Source organism: Scaptodrosophila lebanonensis, unplaced genomic scaffold, assembly GCF_003285725.1.
Source record: "Scaptodrosophila lebanonensis strain 11010-0011.00,11010-0021.00 unplaced genomic scaffold, SlebRS2 tig00000001-arrow-pilon, whole genome shotgun sequence".
NCBI lineage: Eukaryota > Metazoa > Arthropoda > Insecta > Diptera > Drosophilidae > Scaptodrosophila > Scaptodrosophila lebanonensis.
The window spans coordinates 9,353,129-9,375,725 of NW_022060529.1; the positions used below are offsets into that span (position 1 = coordinate 9,353,129).

Genomic DNA, 22,597 nt, shown 5'->3' on the forward strand with positions numbered 1-22,597 from the left:
AAAATATGCACAAATACACTGAGGAATTTTAAGGAACTGGTTTCAATATCGCTATAGGGCTAATTATTCTAATGGATATACATAAATACATACAGAATTCATAGCCTAAAAAATAAATAAGTGAATGATTGTGTTGGAGGTTAGAGGGTCGGAGAAGTGCTTAAAAGGAACAATTACCTATCCAAGTGGGTAGGTATTATGAAAAGCTGTGTACCTACCTGCTATGGGACATGGGACGGTCTCTCCACTTTCAATATCATCTTGAAAATATGCCGGGGGTGGCGGTGGCAATGTAAGTTCTGCCGTTGTGTTATCTTCTGTCTTCGTCACGAACGCTTTATTATCTAACAAAAGCGGGTTGGACGTTTCAGTAAAAGCGGGTTCATTTTCTGCCGGTAAGGTATTTGAGGTCAAGCTAGTGCGGTCTACAATCTCATCGAGCACTAGTTTGGTGTTTTGGCCTCCAATTAAATGTTTGCTTAATAAGCGATCATTCAACTCATTACAACGTATTAGATCCAATGAGAAGTCATCTGTGTCTGAGCCCATTTCCGAAAGATCGCTAACTTCATCGGCAGTTTTATCTCCTATCTGGGCGCGAACATTTTCCTTGGGTGCTGGAACGAGCATACCAATGCTGCTCGGTGTGCCCGAACTCTGCAAGGTGCTACGTTTTTTCTTAAACAGCCAATTATCTTCCCAAGTTCCATCGCCGATCATACTCGATGACATTGAGTGAAGGTCTGAAATTGCATACAAATAAAGGACCGACCATATGAGCGCGAACTATCCAACTTACCATCCTCCGATTCGGTAACAGATGCAGATAAATCTGGTAGTGGCACCATATGTGAAGCGATATAATCACTCAAAACTGATTCACGTTCCAAGTGAGAATCAGTTAATTCAGTCTGCAGAATAATTACAATATATATATAGTATACATATGTATATTTGAAGCATTGTCTCTTACATGGGGTACGAGTTCATGTTCATTGTCCGTAAAGCTGCAATCACTGCGTGGTTCTATGGAACTACCGGACGTTGTGCTCAAAGCTTCAGCATTGTAATTTTCATCAATGTTGTGACCACTCAAGTCCGGTGTACTCTCTGATATTATCTTAGTATTCCCTTCCTTATCCACAATCTGTGCAAAAGTAGAACAAATAAATACAACATGCGGAAATAACCTTGCGAAGTGTAATTTGTTGTAAGCCACGGCTGATTTGTTTACTGGTGAGAAACGGCAAAGAACCGGCAAAGGCAGACTTAACGAACGTTGAGTTATTGAGTGGTGAGTTTCGTTCAGTTTCAACGTCACAGTATCGATTGCAGTGACGTATTGCAGCTAGCTCGGCAGCCTAAACAAATTATGAAGGCGAGGGTGAAGTTTTTAGGGCAAAGGAAACCTTTAAGATAGCTCTACTATCAATTAACAAAAGTTTTTTTATAAATAAACTGAATAAACTGAAATATAAAATAGATGTTGCATAACTACAGGAAATTAACAAAACATATTGAAAGTCTACATAAATATTTACATTTTCCGCTGATTCGGCCATGATTGTATTGCACTTTGGAGTGGAGTGTAGAGCCGATGCTTTTCTAGTCAGCAAAAATAATTTTCTCCAAGTCAAATAAAATAAATTATCCAATTAGCGGTATGCCTGTGATTTAAATATGCGTATTTTGGTTTGGTACGTCTGCACACCTTTAACGTTGAGCCGCAACTAATTAGCTTGAACTATAACTGTGGTGATTTTTAGAATACTCGTATATTTGAAGCCTATAAAGTGCGCCTTGAATGAAAGCGAAAACTGAACGAAAACATGTGATGCAAGAGCAGGAAAGCCCGATACTACAAATAATTAAACTACAGCTGAAAGTCGTCGCAGACCTGAGCAACAGGTGGTGGTGGTGGCACAAATTATTGTGCAGGTCAGTAGGGCTTACCTTGTTCAGCACCGCTGTTGCCAATAAATCCTGATAGATTTTCGGTTCAAAATAGTGCTCTGTGCGATGACGTCGCTTGCCATTGCCATTTGGTAATTGGCTGTTGCTACGAGCATCTAGACTGATCTCTGAGACGGCCCCACTTGTGGTCAAGGCATTGGTGCGCAGCGTTTCCGCAATGATGGTCTCAATGAGACTGCGCAGTCGGGTCTGTGAAACGTCTCCAAAGTCCGAAGCATTGCCAATTTGCTCGTTGTTGTTGTTGTTGTTGTTATGATTATTATTGTTTGTTGCATTTTGACCATTTACAATGGCGGGCAAATCTGTAAGCATAAAGAATTGTTAACTTGTCGTCGAATGCTGAGAACGAAAGTCGAGCTATGTACTTGTAAGTACAAAACAAACTGGCGCATAATGGAAAAGTGAAATGCCGAGTGTGTTAAAAGACATAGAAAGTAAGTGTAGGTATATTTATGTACTTATTTGTAAGTGTATGGATTTTGTGTTTAGTGGCGTTCTCAGGCGGGCTCATTAAGTGATCAGTTAGTTAACAAATACTTTAGAAGCCACTGAGTAAACCACTGTGATTATTATCTACAAATCGTACCTAATTTCACCTCAATGACGTAAGCAACGTAAAACACAATTACGGCTATAACGGCATACATGCCCGTTATCAGGCCCAACGTAAAGTCCATGCTGTCGGGGTTGGGACATGCGCATGCGCTTCTCACACACAACAATTAATATATGTTTGTTATATTTATTGGGTTTCTATACAAGCACTGTTTCTATTTTTATCTACTTATATTGTTGTTGTTTATTTGTTTATTTCTTGTTGAGTCAGCTTTCTGCCTTTTCATTCATGCACAGGCTCTTCAGTTTGTCTATTACGATGCAAAAGTTGCTAATTTCCCGGAGTAAATATTAGAAGCTTGTCTTAATTAAGACGTCACGTTATACCTCCTATATGGGTGGCTAGGAGTTTAGGTGGGCGGAAGAATTGATTATGCAGCGAGTAGGTAATTTATTTCTACTAAACTAATATTTTTGTAAGCCAACTGAAATTATTTGCATAGCTGTCACTTTAAACGCTTGGCCAGTCAACGATCACCACACGCGGCTCGGCCCCAAGCCAAACAAATGGCTTACTCGAGCTGAAAATCGCAGAAGTTTACAAATAGCCAATATCGAAGTATCTATTTTGCATTAAAATGTTAGTTTCGCGCCGTTAGTCATTTGTGTATGGAGAAATGTCTAAGTCAATGTAGAAACTACACATTGTTTCGTTTCTTTAGCCAAAAATTTCCATTTCTTGTCTGCTTTTTAATTCTATAGACGCATAGACGCATAAATTGTAGCTATTTTGTCATTTATAAAAATAACTCCTCTACTAGATTCTGCAGTGTACATTGATTTGTGCTTAAGCTTTACCTTCAGCTCGTTGTTAAGCTTAGAGCAAGGTACAAGCTGAGTTCACAGTTCAGAAAGTAACTTGGTGCTTGGCATAAAATTGCTTTGTAATCATCAACTGGCGCACGATTGCGCAATTGTTTTATTTTTAGTAAGTACTTGGCATGCTTTTTACAGATCCACTATATTGTGTTGGCAACTCAAAATTTGTAATAATAATTTCTTGTGATTGCGTTCAACTTCTTTAGCTTATTTTTGTGATTCATGCACTGATGACAATGAACATTCCACAGGCATAGATAAATCCCAGAAAGATAGTACACTGTAGTTAAACGCACGCACAACAATTTCTATTTTGATAAGCGTTTTAGAATATTTAAAAAACTCTGAACATTTCTGTAGCATTTCGGCAACTGTAAACAATTAAAATCAAATAGAAATACTTGTAATATCGAAAATTCACACTTGACCGCGGGCGCACATTTTGCATATATTTGTTTTTAATTCATTGTAAATTTTAAATATTTGCGAAAGTTGATTTGCCAATGTATGTAAATTTAATTTGCTTTCGATTTTTGTTTTGTACACATTTTCATTTTTGCCGCTTTATTATTACGAGTATATACTTCTTAAGGTCAAGGTCAACTTCACTAAAGTGTTGATTGCTTATTCTGGTTTCTTTTTTGCTGAACAACGTTATCTGCTTTATATTTTAACAACACTCGCCACCAGTTATACAAAAAGATGAAAATGGTGGTCTTTTTGCATAGCCGGCCCGCTCTCACTCGTATTATTTCATATTTAGTATATTATGCTATCTTTATAATAATGCTCCATTTAGAATTTTATACACATATGTATTTGTGTATGCAAAAAAGTTGGTCCCAAACTTTAATCGCAAAAGTTGCCGGCTCGACTTGTCTCGTCTAACGTTGTGAACGGAGCGCGAAGCAACTGCCAACTGAGGGCTACTTTACTCTGAGCTGCGTGCGGGCGTGTGTGTATGTTTGTGTGTGTGTGTGCTGAGCAACGTGTGTTGTGTTTGTGTTAAACGCTCGCATACATACTCATGTACCTGTAAGCAGACTATCTGTGTGTCTATTGAAAAGCACCCAGCGTCATTGTAAAGGCTTTGATTGGACATCTCGGTAGTGCCCGGCGCAATCACGTAGGTCTTGACGCTATTGGACTACCATCCCATGAAGCATGAGAGATTAGAATGCTTGATATTGGGATTTTATTTGCTTCATAATTTTTGTGCATTTTCGCATTTCTATTGCCCATAATGAATTAGTTTTGTAAGAGCGTGACGACTTCAATCAAGCAATTTCGATGAAGTTGTTTCAAGTGGCCGTGTAAAGCAGCAATTAGCACCTTTGTGCTTAGTTTTAAAGTTCAGTTTGTTTGAAACCGGTTAATGGCTGGCTTCGTTGATTGGTAGAGGCCTAATAGAATGCTGCTTCTAGGTTTGGTCATTGCCACCTGTTTGGAATATTCCCTACGGCGCACAGTGCGTATGATTGATATCCATGCATGTCATCTTCCAAACGCCAATTAATGCTACGACTTAAGGGGTTTTAATTTTGTTGACTTGTTTCGATTCGTACGCAGTCGAGTGAGTTGCTGCAGATACTATATACTACAAGTTCATGCTTACAGATAGAATACATACAAAATTCTAATCATTGTGTGCTTTATCAGAAAAGGTTTATTAAATGTGTGTGCGTGGGTCTAGGCCTTATCATTGTGCTAGTTATATATTATTGTTGTTGTTTTTTCTAAGTGAATCGCAAGCGCCGACTTGCCAATGCCAAGCAAAGCATTGACCGCGATTTTATATTGCTACACAAAGATACATACATACATACTTACTATACATACATACATACATACATAGGTGTGTGTCATCTATTTGAGTTGTGGGTTTGTGTGCTTCTACTCGTACATTAATTTGTTTTATTTATTTTTAGTGATAAGCGCACAGCGTTTGGCGTTTATTGTGCTTCAACATTGATTATGACTTCTAAGATATAGCAGCATACTTTTCTAATTACGTATACGCCATGCGCACTCATAGGCAGGATTAAAATAACAACGCACTCTATTTTTAATCACAATTAATCAAGAGACAGATGTAGGCTAGTAAACATTGTAAATGCTCGACTCCACAAAGACAACTACGTTAGGGTGCTGTATACTGATAGTATCATAGTATGATAGTATCAACCAAATACGAGTATGCCACAGTCATGCAGACTTACCTCCTTTGAGCGCCCGAGCGCACAAAGCGTTCTCCACATTGATAAGCAGGTTACTCAGTTTTGCGTGGTATTTATCAAAGAGTTGCAAGTCTGTGTTCAAATCGGTTTGCGTGTGTGCGAGGTGGGATATGAATGTGTGAGAAATAGTAAATAATAATAAACACCATAAAGTATGCTATGAACTTTTGTAGGCGCTTTTGCAGCACCCGCGAAGAGTATGCAACAGACGCAACCCCCTTTGCGCCAACCTGTTGGTTCTCTTCTGTTCTCTGTAGAGAATGTTGCCGAATCAATTAAGCGTCTTATGGTGCCTTAGCATATACAAGTACATATCTGTGCAAATTGTGTGCGATTTGCACTCTGAATGGATTCGTGGAAATAATAAATGCCACGACAATTGCATTTACTTTAATCAAATCTAAGCCTTAATCTAAGCTACTGGCATCAGTACTCACAATTTTCACTTTTTGACAATTGGCCCACTTTAATGTGTTCTAGGCTGCCGCCTAGCATTTCAGCTATAATTTCTTCAACATATTCTCGTATCTTGGTGCGATCATCTAAGTTCATTATGGCCACGCTGTTAGCGCCGATTTGACTAACACTTTCGAAGTCTGCAAAAGATAATCAATAATATATAAATAAACCAATTATGAAAAGAAATTTAATTTATTGACAACATTTTTATTATCTGGGTAATTAAGCACTACCAATAAGCCCTATTTCTTTAGTAGCTTTTGATTTTCAATTTATGGCTCAAGATTTATTGTACTTTTCCTAAATGGTAAGCTTTTGAAAGGATTCTAGTTGCTCACTAAACGAAGCTTCACCATAAGTTGCAATAATCATCCGGAGATGAAAAAAGTTTTTAATGCAGACAAAATTAAGCAATTACTTATGACACTATACCTTATTTTTCTTCTTTTCTTTTCTACATACTATTTTTGGAGAGTCCTCTTGCAAGTACAGTACAGAATTGAACTCAATTTTGGAATACTAAAGTATAAAATTCATTGGATTTCAACATATATTTTTTACCGATCACTTTAACATTATTATATAATTTAACGGATCGTATCTCAATTGTATTTTAATCTACCTTGAAGTGCTCTGGGTGCTAGCTCAGTGGTTACCATTCGAAGAAGCTTTACCAGCTAAATACTTTAGTTAAGTACTTACGCATTGTGCTATCGTTGCAGTCACTGATGGGTATATAAATTTCACTACGCGCCCGCATTGGATAGACAAATTTGTGTTCGTTGAAGGACATTTGTTCGGCAACCCATGATGAGGTCTGTGCCATGGACTCCTTGGAGCTGTGACAGAGCTCACACTCCCATTTGGCGTTCTTTGGTAGCCAATCGGCGCACTTAAGTCCGCGACATACGAACTTCCCGCATGTGGAACATGTGACGTAACTGTAAATTGCCATCACAGACGTATTAGTTTTTATAGACGAACTACAAGTATGTAGGCTCGACTTACTTTTTGGCATTGCTAATGTCCAATTCTGCACAGCAGACATTACAGTTATGTTCCTCCACGGCCTGCTCTTTCTTCGTCTTCTTATCAACTATTTTGCTGAAAAAAGGAAAGAACATTATTGTTTGGTCTCTCATTAAAAGATGGCAAAAAAATGTAAATTAGATGAGAGATTGGCGCATCGCTCAAAACATGTTTTGAAACTGTATAGTATGATAGTGGTTTCATAGTCATCGTCATAATGCTAAATTATGCAAATTCAAGAAAGTCGAATGTGCCTAATTTGTTTACTTAAAAAAAAAACTAATTCTAGTAAGAATTTTGACACATCTTGTGTTGGCCATTGACACAATTCTTCAAAGCTGGGATTAAAGGCACTTTCCTTTTTATAATAGTGTGTGTGTTAAAAAATGTTGCACTAATTCTAACGCATTCTCGCATTGCAATATGACTCATCGCACATAATAGAGAATATCTATTAGTATTAGTATTTGCTGTCTGGTTGTCGTCTGTATTTTAGCAAAAGGTTGTTAAACTTTGCAAGGCCATGTTTCGCATATTTGAGGCACATAATTTTTTAAAATATCAAATTAGTATACCGATTAGTTAAAGGCAAAACATTCGATGGCTGCCGGCTTATGTTTAATAATTTATTAACAAATTTAAGGAAGTATACATCGAGATTTATAAAACACAATTCGAATCTGAAAAAGTTGTCCAATTATTCAAAGATTAGGCAATATCCCAGTGTAGTTCACACTCTCTTTCACTCGTTGTTTTATTGCATAACGGTACAATGCGGAAATTACTGCACATGCCACAAACCAGTTATGGCTAACACGACGCCACAACAAGAAAAAGCAATCTGCAAACAAAATTGTTTTGCAATGACAGTATTTTTATTTATCTTGAATTTTCTTAAACTAAATACATTTTTAGGTATACACAGTCTATGTTTATGGAGGGGCTTGCAATTTATAACTCCTATATAGGTATTATTGTTATTATAGGTTCTGGACTTGCTGTTCTACTCGTATAAAGGACATTTTTTTTAAAATTCATTCACCAAATGATATTTAATGTTGAAGTTTGTATGTGTCAATAATTTAAAAACCAAATAAATCTTTAAATCGTTAAAAATATTCTTTTAAGTTGTTTAATTTTGTTGACATTATTGTTTGCTGTTGTAAAGATAATTTTGTATCACAATAAGAAAATCTTTCGAACTTGGCAAAACTTAATACTAAAGCTTTAAAACATAAGTATGACAGATTGATGTGTATATGTACATGTGTCGGCGCTTTACTTTGACTAAACAAATAAGAACGAGGCATCAACACAACATATTCGCGTAAATAGCTTTTGTGATTTGTCGTGCTTAAGCCACGCTTCAAATTCAATTCTACATATACTCAATCATATACAATTTGCTTTGAGTACAGACGTGCCCAGAATTATTAGCGTTTTTAGTTTGTTTAAAGCAAAGTATTCAAGTAAATCGGCTTGCAATCTTTTAGAAAATTAGGCAATAAACAATTTGCTTTCGATACGAGGTTTGCACTTTCCATGCGCGACCGCATGCGAATTTTAATAATAACACTGAAACGCACACAAAAACAAAGCACGTCTATATATACTATACATATACATATACATATAGTATATATTTGTGTAGTGTTTAAGGCTTATTGGCTTTGTTGTGCCACAAGTAGTTGTTGTCGTTGCTGCTCCTGCTGGCGTTGACGAAAGCGCATGCGCATGCGCGCCCAGTGCTCGTAGCTGTTTTCTAGATTCTCGTAGTAAATGTCCTCTTCGTATTCGCTGCCATCGTCCCAGTCATCGTTGTGGCGCTCAAATACGGGCGCACTGGTCGTTAACTTGAGAAGGACCACTTCCATGGTGCAGGCCATGAACAGGAACGCGAACACAGCAAAGCTGATGGGCGTGCAAAATAATTTCTCAATCTGACATACCACGACGGAAGCGAGCATCATTTTAATATTTTTTCACAGTTTTCGTAAAACGTATAGAAACACTTTTTATTTGTTGCCCCTCAGGTATTGCTTAAATGTGCTTTGTCTAATAAGCTTAATTGTTTCTTGATCTTAATTAACTTTTTTGGCATGGCACAAATTAATTGAATTTCTTATTAGTGGCTGATTGAAAAATATTTATCGTTTCTCCCCTTTTATTTTTTATTCGCACATCACCGCGCACGACTTTCTCGCACAAAGATTGCTTTTGTTGTGAGCAACACGTTTGAGCTTCAGAGCTCAACAGCTGTGCGGCTCATGAGCGGATATGCCGGTTTTTGAACAGCCGTTCGGATGGAGAGACAGAGAGAGGGAGCTAGAGAGATAGTACGTAGGAGCAGTGATGCGAATTTAGCTATTTTCACGGCAGTTGTCAAGTTTATTAATGCTGGTGGGAATTTGGGAATTAATAGATAGTACCTAGAATAGTTACTTTCATGTATGTATAGTCTATTAATATTGGCTAAGATCTTACCTAATGGCTCTTTTTTAATAAAGAGTCCAAACTGACACATGAAGCAGTCGTAAAAATAAAAATAATTTGTCTGAAAATCTTTTTTGATTATAAATATATTGATTTATAAGTTCATAAATTTGAACCGATAAACATGAAGTCTTTCAAGAAAAAGTGAGACCAATTATAAAACCGATTGCTCCTAGAGTTAGAACATAATTTTTGTGTGGGAATGAAATATTTACTATCAGTTTCATTTGTTTGGTTATTTTTAGCCAATTTGTGATATTCAAAAAGAGGCAGCACTGATTGGAAAAAACAATAAATAGACAAGCAAACAAATCAAAAGGCAAGCAATAACAAGTAAAAAAGCTAAAGTCGGGTGTCCCGACTTTGAAATACTCTGTACATATGTTTACAATAATTATAGAAAATAAAAAAAATTAAGAAAATAAAAAAAAAAATTTGATCGATTTTACCTCTCTCGGTATTCGAACTCACGTAAAGGGTGTATAATTGCACATTTACATAGCAATTGCGTCTGTGTGAGTGTATGTATGCCTATGCGCATCTATTCGTGTCTGTGTAAGCATTTTCGCAGTCAACCAAACAGCAACATCAACAACAGCCGCGGGCAGCGCTTGAGCAGCGCTGCAGCAGCGCTGCATCAGCAAATATATTTATGGCTATAACTTCTTGTTAAATCGGTCTATCATAATGAAATTTGGCATACGGACACATAATAACTAACTGGGGGTATTTCCAAAATTTTAGTTCGAAATTCCAAGAATTACGGGAGTTACAATTTGCGGGGTAGAGGGGGGAGGGAGGGGAATTCCAAAATATACATTTTCTGCGTATTCACATAAGGCATCTGGGACTAAAATTTGGTGTTCCTAGGTCTTATAGTCTCCGAGATATAGGCGATTATACGAATGGAAAATCGGGAAAACCCCCATAGGGGGGAAGTGGGGGGGAAAATCAAAAAAATAAAACAAACTCGTATAGAATACACACATAACGCATCTTCGTGCAAAATTTGGTGTCTCTATCTCTTATAGTCTCTGAGATCCAGGTGTTCATACGGACGGACAGACGGACAGACGGACAGACGGACAGACGGACAGACGGACAGACAGACAGACAGGGCTAGATCGACTCGTCTCGTCATGCTGATCAAGAATATATATACTTTGTGGGGTCTGCCACGCCTCCTTCTGCCTGTTACATTTTTCAGCTCCCGCAAACCTAATATACTCTTGTACATTTCATGTACAGAGTATAAAAACCTGTTGATGAGGTAAGCTGCGTTTGAAGTTTTGCAGGCGCGTTTGTCCGTTTAAACAGCTACCGGTTGCATGGCAGGCTATATTAACTGGTCTTTGTGATAAGCTTTTTGTCACAATTCGGATTAGCTGGGAGAGCATAGAATTAAGCTCGAATCGTGTTAGTAAAAGTTGTGCGGTCGGCATGAGTTGACAAAAATTCACCTTTCCTTGCTGCATACAAAACATATATTTTGTTGGCCATAAATTTTAGTAGTGGCAGATGATATTTGACATCTAGTCAAGCAGGAACAACGGCTTAAAACAATGATGCTTTGTATTGACTTGATGCTTTATGGTTAAAGTCAACATTTTATTTATTAATAAAGAGATAAGTATACGTATTTGCTGCTAAAGTGTCAAGAATTTACCGAATAAATCTTGTGTTTATGTCAATTACTAATTTTGCCAATAATTTTAAAATGAATCTGAGTTTAAGTTCGTTGGAAATGCTAATTATGAGAAAAATTCCTCAAACTTGTTCCGTATCGAATTATAAATACATTTGGTTAAAATGAAAAAAACTAATTATGTATGTATGAACGTACTCATTTATTATAATAGTTTCAAATATGTTTGCGTACGTATTTTGTTTGCTTTAGTTTTTGGAGAACTGGCAATAGCGCCGTCATATTTAAAGATGAATATTAAATAATTAAAATGCCTGCTCCTGCAACCTGTTCGGTTGCTGAATATTTATTGTAATTATGCTCATTAAGATGCCAATCAATAGAAAGGAATTAAGAAAACGGTTGTAAAAGTGTAAATAAATATTGCTTATGCAATTTTTAGGTATGGAACCTGAGCCCCCACCTTGGATTTCCAGTTTCATCTCAACGAGTTAATTAACCTTTGCAACGACATCTATTAATAGCTTGCATGCTATTGGAATTCTTTATGGTTATGAGGATCGCAGTGCCATAAAATAAAAAGTAAATGGCAAATACCCGGTGTTATTTTTTATCTTTATTTGGACTTTATGTGCACTAACTGATTGCTTTCATAATTCAGAGGAAATTGTGATGGAAAAGAAATTATTAAACATATTTTTAAATACATATAAATATGTGTGCTTATGTCGAAAAAGGAAAAAACTTAATGAGTCATGAGTAGGAAAAGGTCTTGTCACTTGTAATTTGTGCAATAATGCTTAAATTATTTTCGCTACTGTTTATTGGGATATCATCTATACCATATGATATATAAAAATTGTGTTAAAGGTATTCGTAATTATTTAACAGCCTAAAAGCAGGCAATATACGCCCTGATGATATGCAATATTAACCAAGCTAAGAGTAGTAAGCAGTACGCTGTTATAGTTCCATTATACTTCTAATGGTTCTTCTCTTATTAAGCATAAATAAAGAGAGTTTGGAAGTACTTGAATTCCATGGAGTCTGATAAAACTATACACAATATTTTGTCCCTTTCGAAGAAAATAGGTTCCTTTCGAATCGGGATATACATTCTCCTTAACTTATAAAACGAGATTCGATTCTTTGCAAAATGGTTGTACTTGTATTCTTTAATTTTACCCTATTTAAATATTTGTAAATATTCATTATCTATACTAAGCAGTATCATATCGCTATATCGGACTTTTCAAGTGCATCAGTATGACGAATGCCTGTAACTATTATCTTATCAGTTTACTGGCCATGGCTTTACCTCCTCATATTAAAAATGTACCTATTTTACGATTGTATTTAAAACATACACTGGGCTACAAACACAGCAATGATAAGTTCGAAGGTTTAAATAAATTGTTAAAATTGTATTGAAACAATTTAATAAAGAGCGATTCCTATTAAAATGGAAATTTGTATTCAGTTAAAGCAAAGTATTATCAGAAAAGTATTATTTAAAAAACAAGAGAGAACGCTACAGTCGAGCAAGCCCGACAGTGTAATACCCTGTACCCAGGTAAACTTCCGTCACTGAGTTATATGCGCCCATAGCAGCAGCATAAAGAGGAAGAAGAAGAGCGAACTTGTTGCTGCAGTTTGGGGGGGTTGTACTGGTGAGAATTTGTTTTGCTAATAACTTAGAATTGACCGAATTTGATAAAATTTAAAACAACAGTAGATAATTGTATATAAATTATGTGTGCAAAGTTTGGTTTAGGTAGCATTTGAAATGTGGACGCTATTGACGAAATTCTGTAGCGGGGGAAGGGGGGGGAAATTAAAAAAAAAAAATAAACTCGTCCTTACTCGGACCTAGGAGAATCTGGATGCCAACTTTGGTTATTCTAGCTTTAATAGTTTCCGAGATCCTTGCGTTCATCCAGACGGACGGACAGACGGACGGACATGTCTAGATCGATTTCTCTCGTCATGCTGATCAAGAATATATATACTTTATGGGGTCGGAGATGCTTCCTTCTGTATGTTACATACTTTGCACAAACCTAATATACCCTTTTTACCCTACGGGTACAGGGTATAACAATTAGAACAAGAGAGAACGCTACAGTCGAGCAAGCCCGACAGTGTAATACCCTGTACCCAGGTAAACTTCCGTCACTGAGTTATATGCGCCCATAGCAGCAGCATAAAGAGGAAGAAGAAGAGCGAACTTGTTGCTGCAGTTTGGGGGGGTTGTACTGGTGAGAATTTGTTTTGCTAATAACTTAGAATTGACCGAATTTGATAAAATTTAAAACAACAGTAGATAATTGTATATAAATTATGTGTGCAAAGTTTGGTTTAGGTAGCATTTGAAATGTGGACGCTATTGACGAAATTCTGTAGCGGGGGAAGGGGGGGGAAATTAAAAAAAAAAAATAAACTCGTCCTTACTCGGACCTAGGAGAATCTGGATGCCAACTTTGGTTATTCTAGCTTTAATAGTTTCCGAGATCCTTGCGTTCATCCAGACGGACGGACAGACGGACGGACATGTCTAGATCGATTTCTCTCGTCATGCTGATCAAGAATATATATACTTTATGGGGTCGGAGATGCTTCCTTCTGTATGTTACATACTTTGCACAAACCTAATATACCCTTTTTACCCTACGGGTACAGGGTATAACAATTAGAACAAGAGAGAACGCTACAGTCGAGCAAGCCCGACAGTGTAATACCCTGTACCCAGGTAAACTTCCGTCACTGAGTTATATGCGCCCATAGCAGCAGCAAAAAGAGGAAGAAGAAGAGCGAACTTGTTGCTGCAGTTTGTGGGGGTTGTATTGGCGAGGATTTGTTTTGCTAATAACTTTTCTTAGAATTGACCGAATTGAATAAAATTTAATACAACAGTAGACAATTATATATTAATTATGTGTGCAAAGTTTGGTTTAGGTAGCATTTGAAATATGGACGCTATTGACGAAATTCTGTAGCGGGGGAAGGGGGGGAAAATTAAAAAAAAAAACATAAACTCGTCCTTACTCGGACCTAGGAGAATCTGGATGCCAACTTTGGTTATTCTAGCTTTTTAAGTTTCTGAGATCCTCGCGTTCATCCAGACGGACGGACAGACGGACGGACAGACGGACGGACATGTCTAGATCGATTTCTCTCGTCATGCTGATCAAGAATATATATACTTTATGGGGTCGGAGATGCTTCCTTCTGTATGTTACATACTTTGCACAAACCTAATATACCCTTTTTACCCTACGGGTACAGGGTATAAAAAGCAATACCAATGTTTTCATTAAATGCAACTTTGCCGATGAATGCGAATGAATGCCAAAAGATGTGAATTGCTGATACAATTTAAGGAGTTGGGCCTTAACAAAACCGGTTCAGTTCTTAGTTTAAAAATATACTTTCTTATAAATATATAGCAAATATGAAAATCACTTGAAAATAAGTATAACGCGCTGTGACAGACGATAATCGCATTTGTGTTTAAAGACATTCAAGTAACTTTCCATGTTGTGCTCGTTTGTCAGTTTATGTGTCAGCTTTTCGCTGGCCATTACCATGATTTTGAATTGCTTTGAGAACTGGTATATATTGTATACTCGTGTACCAAGTATACCATATAACATATGTGTTAGTTAAACATGAGCAGGTTTGGGTATAAGCTTTAGCTCTCTTCTTTAATTCCCAACAAACGGGTACGTCATATTCTATGAAAGTCACATAAATGAAATGACAACAATTAAATTCACGAATAACACCTGTGCTATCAACTAATTACTATGTGTATATAGCAATACTATTGTTTTACGGGAACCGACTTCATCAAACCCTAGAGTGTTTACACAATGTTGTGATATTGCACAGCAAGCTTAATCTAAAACAATCTGACACGATTCGTGACATATGCATGGTTTATCCTTTACACTGAGCTATTTCTACCAAACTTGACCTTATTGACCCAATAGACTATATAGCTGTGTCTACTATACTCATACCTATATTGTTGAATGTATTACGGCATTACTCAATTAAGTTCTAACTAGCAGCCCTCTCCTTATTTGTTGGCCAAATTTGTCGATGCATACCAAGTTCCTTTTTGCAACTCGGGTTGTCATAATATTTAACGGTAATCTGAACATTAGTTTCCATATATGATAACGAAATTGGCGCCCTTTTTGGGCATGCCGAACCCTCATACATAATCGTACATTTGACTGTCTGCGTGTCCAAAACGAATCCAAGCAATCACCTGTATGGTGTTTGCTTACTCATAACTAAGGCGATTGTAGTTACTTATGTACACATATGTACATACATATGTAGTTAAACGTATGTAAGTACGTTTTTGTTGTTGCTGTCAATGGAGCTATTGTGCAATCGTTAATTATGGAGAAACGGTTCAATGTAATTACGATGAAGAAAACTGGACGAAAGCAGCTGCTAAGCATTCCACAATGGCAGTCGATCGAACGGCAAGCGACAATTATATCAAATCACTATTTATGTGAAATTTTTTAAATCGCCAGGTTTTTCACTTTTTCACACGCAAACGTGACAAGATTGGATTGTCGACAGATTGCAAAAAGCAAAGCACACACGTAATAGAAACGAATCCGAACTGCAGGTGCCACAGCCGTTAGCACGTGCTTGCAGATTTATTGACCAGAACTTAAAGCAAAAACATATAATCGTCGCAATGCAATCATAATTGTTTTGACTCTTACCCTATAAAGTGTTGGACCAAATAGGCACCGCCAATTAGGCCCACAACGGTGGTGAGGCCCAGGAACAGGTTGTTTCCACGATAAATTGGCACTTCCATGATGCAAACGGATGGGCGCGTAAAATATTTATGAAACTGTGAAGTTTTCATTATTTCAGATGGGAATTATTGGTTTTAGATTATATAGATTTTTGACACTAAAACACTCAAACTAATGCGCTTGCATGAACTCACAAAACATTCACAAGTTCTTAAATCGATTAAACTGAACTTTTGTGCCTTACGCACTATTGCTACTATTCCATGGAATTATCTTCAGCTTGATAATGGCTTTGATTATTTTGTCTACATTATTTATACACTTATCAACATTATTTTTAACTTTACTATCAAGAAAAAATTTGCTAAGATTAATCAGGTCTGTTGACATTTTTGAATTCTTTTACAGATATTTTATTTTGTTTTGATTTTCTCATTTTCATGCGTTTCAGCGTTTTCGTAATGAAAGCTGTTTAATATTGTACTCCCGTTTTTGGTGTTGTTTTATATCACGGAAACTTAATTTTTTTATCTAGATGTGTGTATTGTTTTTAATTAAATATTGAATGGAACTTGTAAAACTTTAGGTTTTTGTCGCATGCTTTTTAAATGTCCACACTATTTGACGGAGTGACATCCGTTGTACCTTTAAAAAGTTACTGAAATGACTGTATGAAGTAAAACTCAAGTTGAATTAAACTGAGAAAAATGCAACGAATTTAGAGTACACGTTTGAAATGGAATTTCAAATTTGTCACTATCTTTAATATTTTTCTTTGACATGTTTTTCCAATACTTTTTTATTTTATTTTCTTAATTTGTTGGTAATCTATTCATTAATAGATATTCTTTGTTTTAGCCGTATATGATTTGCTATCAGACTCGGTAGATTTGCTAATTGCTTTTCTTTGTTCTTTTATACATATGTATACTACATACATAGGTACATATTCGTATGTACGAGTATAGTATATGCACATAATCGTAGTTCTAGGAATGTAAGTATTTTATGTTTAGATTAGACAGATTTCTTCAATGCACGAAGCTACACGTTTGTTCTTATCTAAAGCTATCGTGGTTATCAAAAAGTACATTTTTGTTTCAACTTTGTTAGCACTGCAGTAAGATTGGTATTACGTAAGTTGGGTTTAGCAAAGTTTTGTGAGTTTTTAAGCATAACGCATTAATCAATGTATTAGTTTTGCATTGTATTCACTTGGCTTGACATTAGCGAATCTTTTAGATTTAAATATATATTTTTTATTGTTTTATATTGTTTGTTTATTTTCTTTTCGTTCAAGCTGCGCACAGTCGAACTTGACGGTTAAACTTCAAACAGGTAATTACCCAAATTGAGTATTTTTTATGCCAATTTTTGTACACAAATTATCGATCACTCTTCCAACTGAATAACATTTAATATTATTAGCATTATTATTATTTGTTTTTTTTTTTTGAGCAAACAATCGTCACGAACAATGTGTTGGTAATTAAGCTGACGTGATCGTTCCTACACGCATGGCGGTAAAGACATCAACAATTTGAGGCGCGCGTTGATTGCTCTACTATACTTGTATAATGCATATTGTGGCGGGTGCCTAAAACTACGAGTACAATAATAACAACAACGGCGACGACATACTGATTAAGATCACGCGCACTCTGAAAGGGCCATCAACGTCAACCCTGACTGGCACCTTGGTTGAGTATCGCCTGCCCAGAAATGGGTCTACTTCTCACGCTCGTTGCTGGTGCCGAGGTGTGGGAGCGCCGGTGGGTGGTCACCTCGTTTTTGATTTTCGCAACTGACTATCTGAATGAAGTTGACGAATGGAACCGAAGATTGCGACTACGACTGCGACTCCGATGGTGAGCGCGGCAGGCTTCTGCAGTTTCAGTTGTTTATTTTATTTGAGTTAGTGTTTTATTTATTTTTTACATACACACATATGTATGTATGCACGAGTATGTATACGATTATCAACCCATTTCATTTTGTTTGTTCATTAAGCTATTCGAAGCGCTACGACGAATATACATACATATAAAGAAGTCGACTACTCGCTAAAAAGTGCGAGTATATGGAGAGCGATATATAGACTTAGTTGATTTGATAAGCGTACGGCCCGTCGCGAAAAATTATAGAAACAACAACAGTAAAAATGCCGCTAAATTTCACAGATAAGTGCCAAAGACAATTTTGCAGCTGTTACGTCATAATGAAAAAATATAACCGACTTATTATAGTAAAGCTTATGGAGCCATAAGATTAGTTGCAATACTTTTTTACAACGTATTGTTATCCGGTTAAACAATAAGACAATTTCAATGGTTTTCTTTATTTTTCCTATGTTTAAAAATATATATTTTCGAATTTTTTAATTTTGTGTGCGTTGCGTGCGAGTAACAAAAGCGGAACTGGACCCGAGGGCCCTACGACAAAGCCGGTTGACTGTCAGATACAAATACAAATAGAAATAGCAATGGAAAAAGCAATAGAAGACTAAAGCCGACGTCCATAATAAGCGCAAATAAATCGCGGTCGGCTTGTAAAGATACCAGAAAGAGAAAAAAGCATATCAACGATTTAGTTACGGGCCTCTATCGACATGAAAGGGATGAATACGACAGTTCCACATAGTTGAGGTCTCTTTGCAATTAGTCGGGCATTATGCAAATGCGACCGAAGCTTTGTCACATGCCACCTCTGCGAGGGCTATGTGGAAAAAAATCGGAAATCAATGGCACTGAGTGTGCTTACATGGAAAATATAAAGTCGTTGGGAACGTGCTCTCGTACTTGCACTGGTACGTGTAGGTATGTGGAGCAATTAATTGGCATTAATCAAATTAATTATGAAGGCATAAAAAATGTGATAAGATAAGCGCGTTTACAAGCGATATGGCAAAGGTAGAAAACATGTGTACAGAATTATTCCTGCTAGCTCGACATTGAGTAAGAAGCATAAAGAACAGCAACAGATATCAGATACATACATATACGAGTATAAACAAAACTTTCGGATAAGTACGACAACGAGGTTGAATGTAGCTGAAAAACGTAAATGCTGGTTAGCTTGTCAGATGCTGTGATTCAGAGCAACCGGAACTATGTCGGTCATAAAAAGAACTCAGACACGAAACATTGTTTATGGCTAGCTTTAAGACCAACATTAAATCGGTTGGGTTTGTCTCTTTGTCATTTAAAGCAATTACCATTACATTTTGGGGTCAACAATTTACATAAATGGAAATGAAATGCATGCAGACATGCCAACAAACATTATAAAAAAAGCAATTGCTGTTCTTCTTCTAGACTGTGGTGGGCACAGAACGCACCCATCAAGCTAAAGAAATCAGCATTATAAGTAGGAAATCAGCATTGGAATTGACAGACGACGGTTGCGTAGAGTTTTGGCCAAGCCCATTGGCTGTGCAATCCAAACTTGGCAGCTGCACATTTTTTTTCAATTTTCTGTCATCTTTCTGTCATCTTTTATTTGATAAAAATGTCGTAAATTGCTGACATAAATGATGATTTACTTGAAACTAAACACTGATTCTCGATTGGTTGCAGTTTCACTTTTCATAATTAACTTTAAGTTGGTAGCCATTATATTTGTCCAATTTAAATGAAATATTTATAGAAATTAAATTACTGTTTGTTTTATTTTATTATATTTAATACGAATTTTTCATGCTGAAATGCTATAAAAAAGCACCCAAAGGGGGAAAGGCTATACAAGTTTTGTGCGAATGTATGTATAAAATTATTATGGCCGCCCTCCTCTGCGATTTTCATACCAAGTACCTAAGTTAAAGGAAAACTGAGATTTACATTTTTGAATTTCTGATAAATTAAATTAAATAAAAATTAATTGCAAAATTTCTGATAAAATAAAGAAAATAAAAAATATTGTGGCCGCTCTCCTCTGCGATTCTCATACCAAGTACCTAAGCGATGGCAAATTGAGATTTAAGTTGTAATATTTCTGATAAATTAAATTCAATAAAAATAAATTGTGAAATTTCTGATAAATTAAATTAAATAAAAATAAATTGTGAAATTTCAGATAAATTAAATTCAATAAAAATAAATTGTGAAATTTCTGATAAATTAAATTAAATAAAAATAAATTGTGAAATTTCAGATAAATTAAATTCAATAAAAATATTGTGACCGCCCTCCTCTGCGATTCTCATACCAAGTACCTAAGCGATGGCAAATCGAGATTTAAGTTGTGATATTTCTGATAAATTAAATTAAATAAAAATAAATTGTGAAATTTCAGATAAATTAAATTCAATAAAAATATTGTGACCGCCCTCCTCTGCGATTCTCATACCAAGTACCTAAGCGATGGCAAATCGAGATTTAAGTTGTGATATTTCTGATAAATTAAATTAAATAAAAATAAATTGTGAAATTTCAGATAAATTAAATTAAATAAAAATATTGTGACCGCCCTCCTCTGCGATTCTCGTACCAAGTACCTAAGCGATGGCAAATCGAGATTTAAGTTGTGATATTTCTGATCAATTAAATTAAATAAAAATAAATTCTGAAATTTCTGATAAATTAAATTAAATAAAAATCTCGTCGCGATTCTGTACTATAGTAATATTATAATATCTACATAAGCGATGGCAAAATGAGATTTAAATTTCTGGCAAATTAAATAAAAATATTGTTGAATTATTTAGTATTGGGTACTCACCCTAATCTATCGCGCAGCAGTTGGTATGCCTCTTGATCTCGGTTGAGCACCTCAAGTATGCGCTGGCATTGCTGCAGTTGGTGGCGTAGTTTTATGGCGTGTGTGTCCTCCTCAGCAATGCCGCTGTCCACACTGCCATTCAGTTTTCCAGGACTGCTCTGAGCGCTTTCCCTGTTGTTGATGCTACTGTTGCCGGTGTTAACAATTTGGTCCGAATCGCACTCCGTTCGTGGCAGTTGTTGCAGTTGTGGGTGTGGGTGCGGGTGCAAGGCGCTGACGTCGCTATTGTTGTTGTTGACTAACTCGACGTCGCATGTAAATATTGTTGTTTTTGGTGTTGCTTGAGTTTCCGTTGCTGCGGGCATGGCGGCCATTTCACGATTGTTGCTTTTGTATAATTTGCTATTTTCTTAATTTGCGCTTTGTTTCACTTCAACCTTCTTAACACACAAACCGTTTTCTACACTCACTTTTTATCACAACATTTCTGCGCGTTGCGTTCGCCCCACTAAGCTTTTTCCGCACGCACACAGAGACGCACGACTGCAGGGCTACGGAAGAGACGGACAGCGTGAGGAATAGGTGTGTGGCTTGACATATACGTGTATGTAGTCTTATGTGGGTGTAGGCAGGTGTCAGGCGAGAAACACGACCTATCCCCGGTATTGGAGGCGGCGAATGGGCAAGTCAGCGGCAGAGCTCAATTGTTTCGCGCCCGAAACACTTTTCAAGCAATTTTTGTCATCTCTTTGTCTATTTTCTTTACTTTATTCACTACTTCGCTTCACTTTTGTTAATTACGCACCCATTGTTGTGCCACCGTCTTCAAAAGTTTATCGCCATTTCGCAGCAGCAGCGTTTGTTTTAAATTTTTTCCTTGTTTTTCGCTTATCAGCCCGCGTGATATACAAATTTAAAAATATAAAAAAAAAACTCATTTACTTAGCGGGTGGGCGCGTGTGTGTTTTCTTCGGAGCGTCTGTTCATGTTCACTATTCGCCTGCTTATAAGAATTTTTCACTGGAGCCCAAAGAATTTGGGATTATCTTATGAGTATGAGTATATGTATGTATGTATGTACGTTGAGTATGTAATAAGCAAGGGCGCTTGGTGTGGCAAGATAAAGCACTTTTTCGATACGATTGCGTGTGTGTGTGTGTGTGTGAGCGAGATTCTGAATTTGTTTATTTTCAGTTTCGCTTTCGGAGCATCTGAGAAAAGTGGCTCTATGGTCATATTGGTGCATCGCTATTATTTATTTATCATTCTGGCGACAATGCGTTGGTCGCACAAGTCAGCAAAAGACAGGGCCTGAAGCCATCAAAATAAGTATGTATGTATATTTATAATTTCGTGGTACGTATATTTTTAAAGAGTTCACAACAAACTATAAATTGCATGAAAAAATCAAAACTACTTGAACATTTTTCTTTGGAAAAAAATTTTATAAATCAAATTATATAAAATATTTAAAAATAACATACAATTGAATAAGATAGCTGAACCAAAATCAAAATTGCATAGTTTTAGTCGAAGCAGATACACTTTCGTTTCTTACGTTTAAAACTGAAATTAAGATCTTAGATGGTTCAGCAATTAATTCAAATTAAAGTTGAATAATTTATCATTTTTCAGCCTTTACTCGTTTTTTCTTTATTGTGATATAAACATAACAAATTTAAGTGTACATTTAAATGTATCTATAAATTCGATATTGGTCATTACTCTTCAAGTTCGATGGCTTGCCCTCCATGCACACACCCAAATGCCAAGCCCAGCATTTTGATCTGCGAAAGCTGTCATTTAGTTTACTCACTTGA

The 22,597-nt window shown here is 36.4% G+C and overlaps 2 protein-coding genes across 11 annotated transcripts in view; both read right to left on the reverse strand.

The window, feature by feature from the left end:
- LOC115620838 (titin homolog) overlaps positions 1-21,637 on the reverse strand; it is a 36,839-nt gene extending 15,202 nt beyond the window's left edge. For 2 of the 10 annotated variants that reach the window (XM_030514329.1, XM_030514338.1), the window contains exons 1-8: positions 16,023-16,151; positions 7,113-7,208; positions 6,807-7,045; positions 6,083-6,241; positions 1,954-2,276; positions 974-1,147; positions 800-911; positions 219-743 (exon numbers count right to left, since the gene is read on the reverse strand). In XM_030514329.1, the coding sequence (XP_030370189.1) occupies positions 219-743; positions 800-911; positions 974-1,147; positions 1,954-2,276; positions 6,083-6,241; positions 6,807-7,045; positions 7,113-7,208; positions 16,023-16,120 (1,726 nt within the window). In that variant the 5' untranslated portion in view covers positions 16,121-16,151. Of the gene's footprint in view, positions 1-218; positions 744-799; positions 912-973; positions 1,148-1,953; positions 2,277-2,560; positions 3,187-5,627; positions 5,718-6,082; positions 6,242-6,806; positions 7,046-7,112; positions 7,209-16,022; positions 16,152-20,777 lie in introns of those variants that run through there. The other 8 variants (XM_030514275.1, XM_030514284.1, XM_030514292.1 and 5 more) reach the window with 8 other exon arrangements.
- Positions 8,787-9,306, reverse strand: LOC115620900. Its single transcript, XM_030514392.1, has one exon. It carries the CDS (start codon positions 9,101-9,103, stop codon positions 8,795-8,797), a length of 309 nt encoding a protein of 102 aa, XP_030370252.1. The 5' UTR covers positions 9,104-9,306; the 3' UTR covers positions 8,787-8,794.
- Positions 21,638-22,597: the final 960 nt, after the last annotated feature.

Excerpts from the sequence above, each read along its gene's own strand:
- LOC115620900 (XM_030514392.1), bottom strand. The coding sequence starts at position 9,103 with ATGATGCTCGCTTCCGTCGTGGTATGTCAGATTGAGAAATTATTTTGC.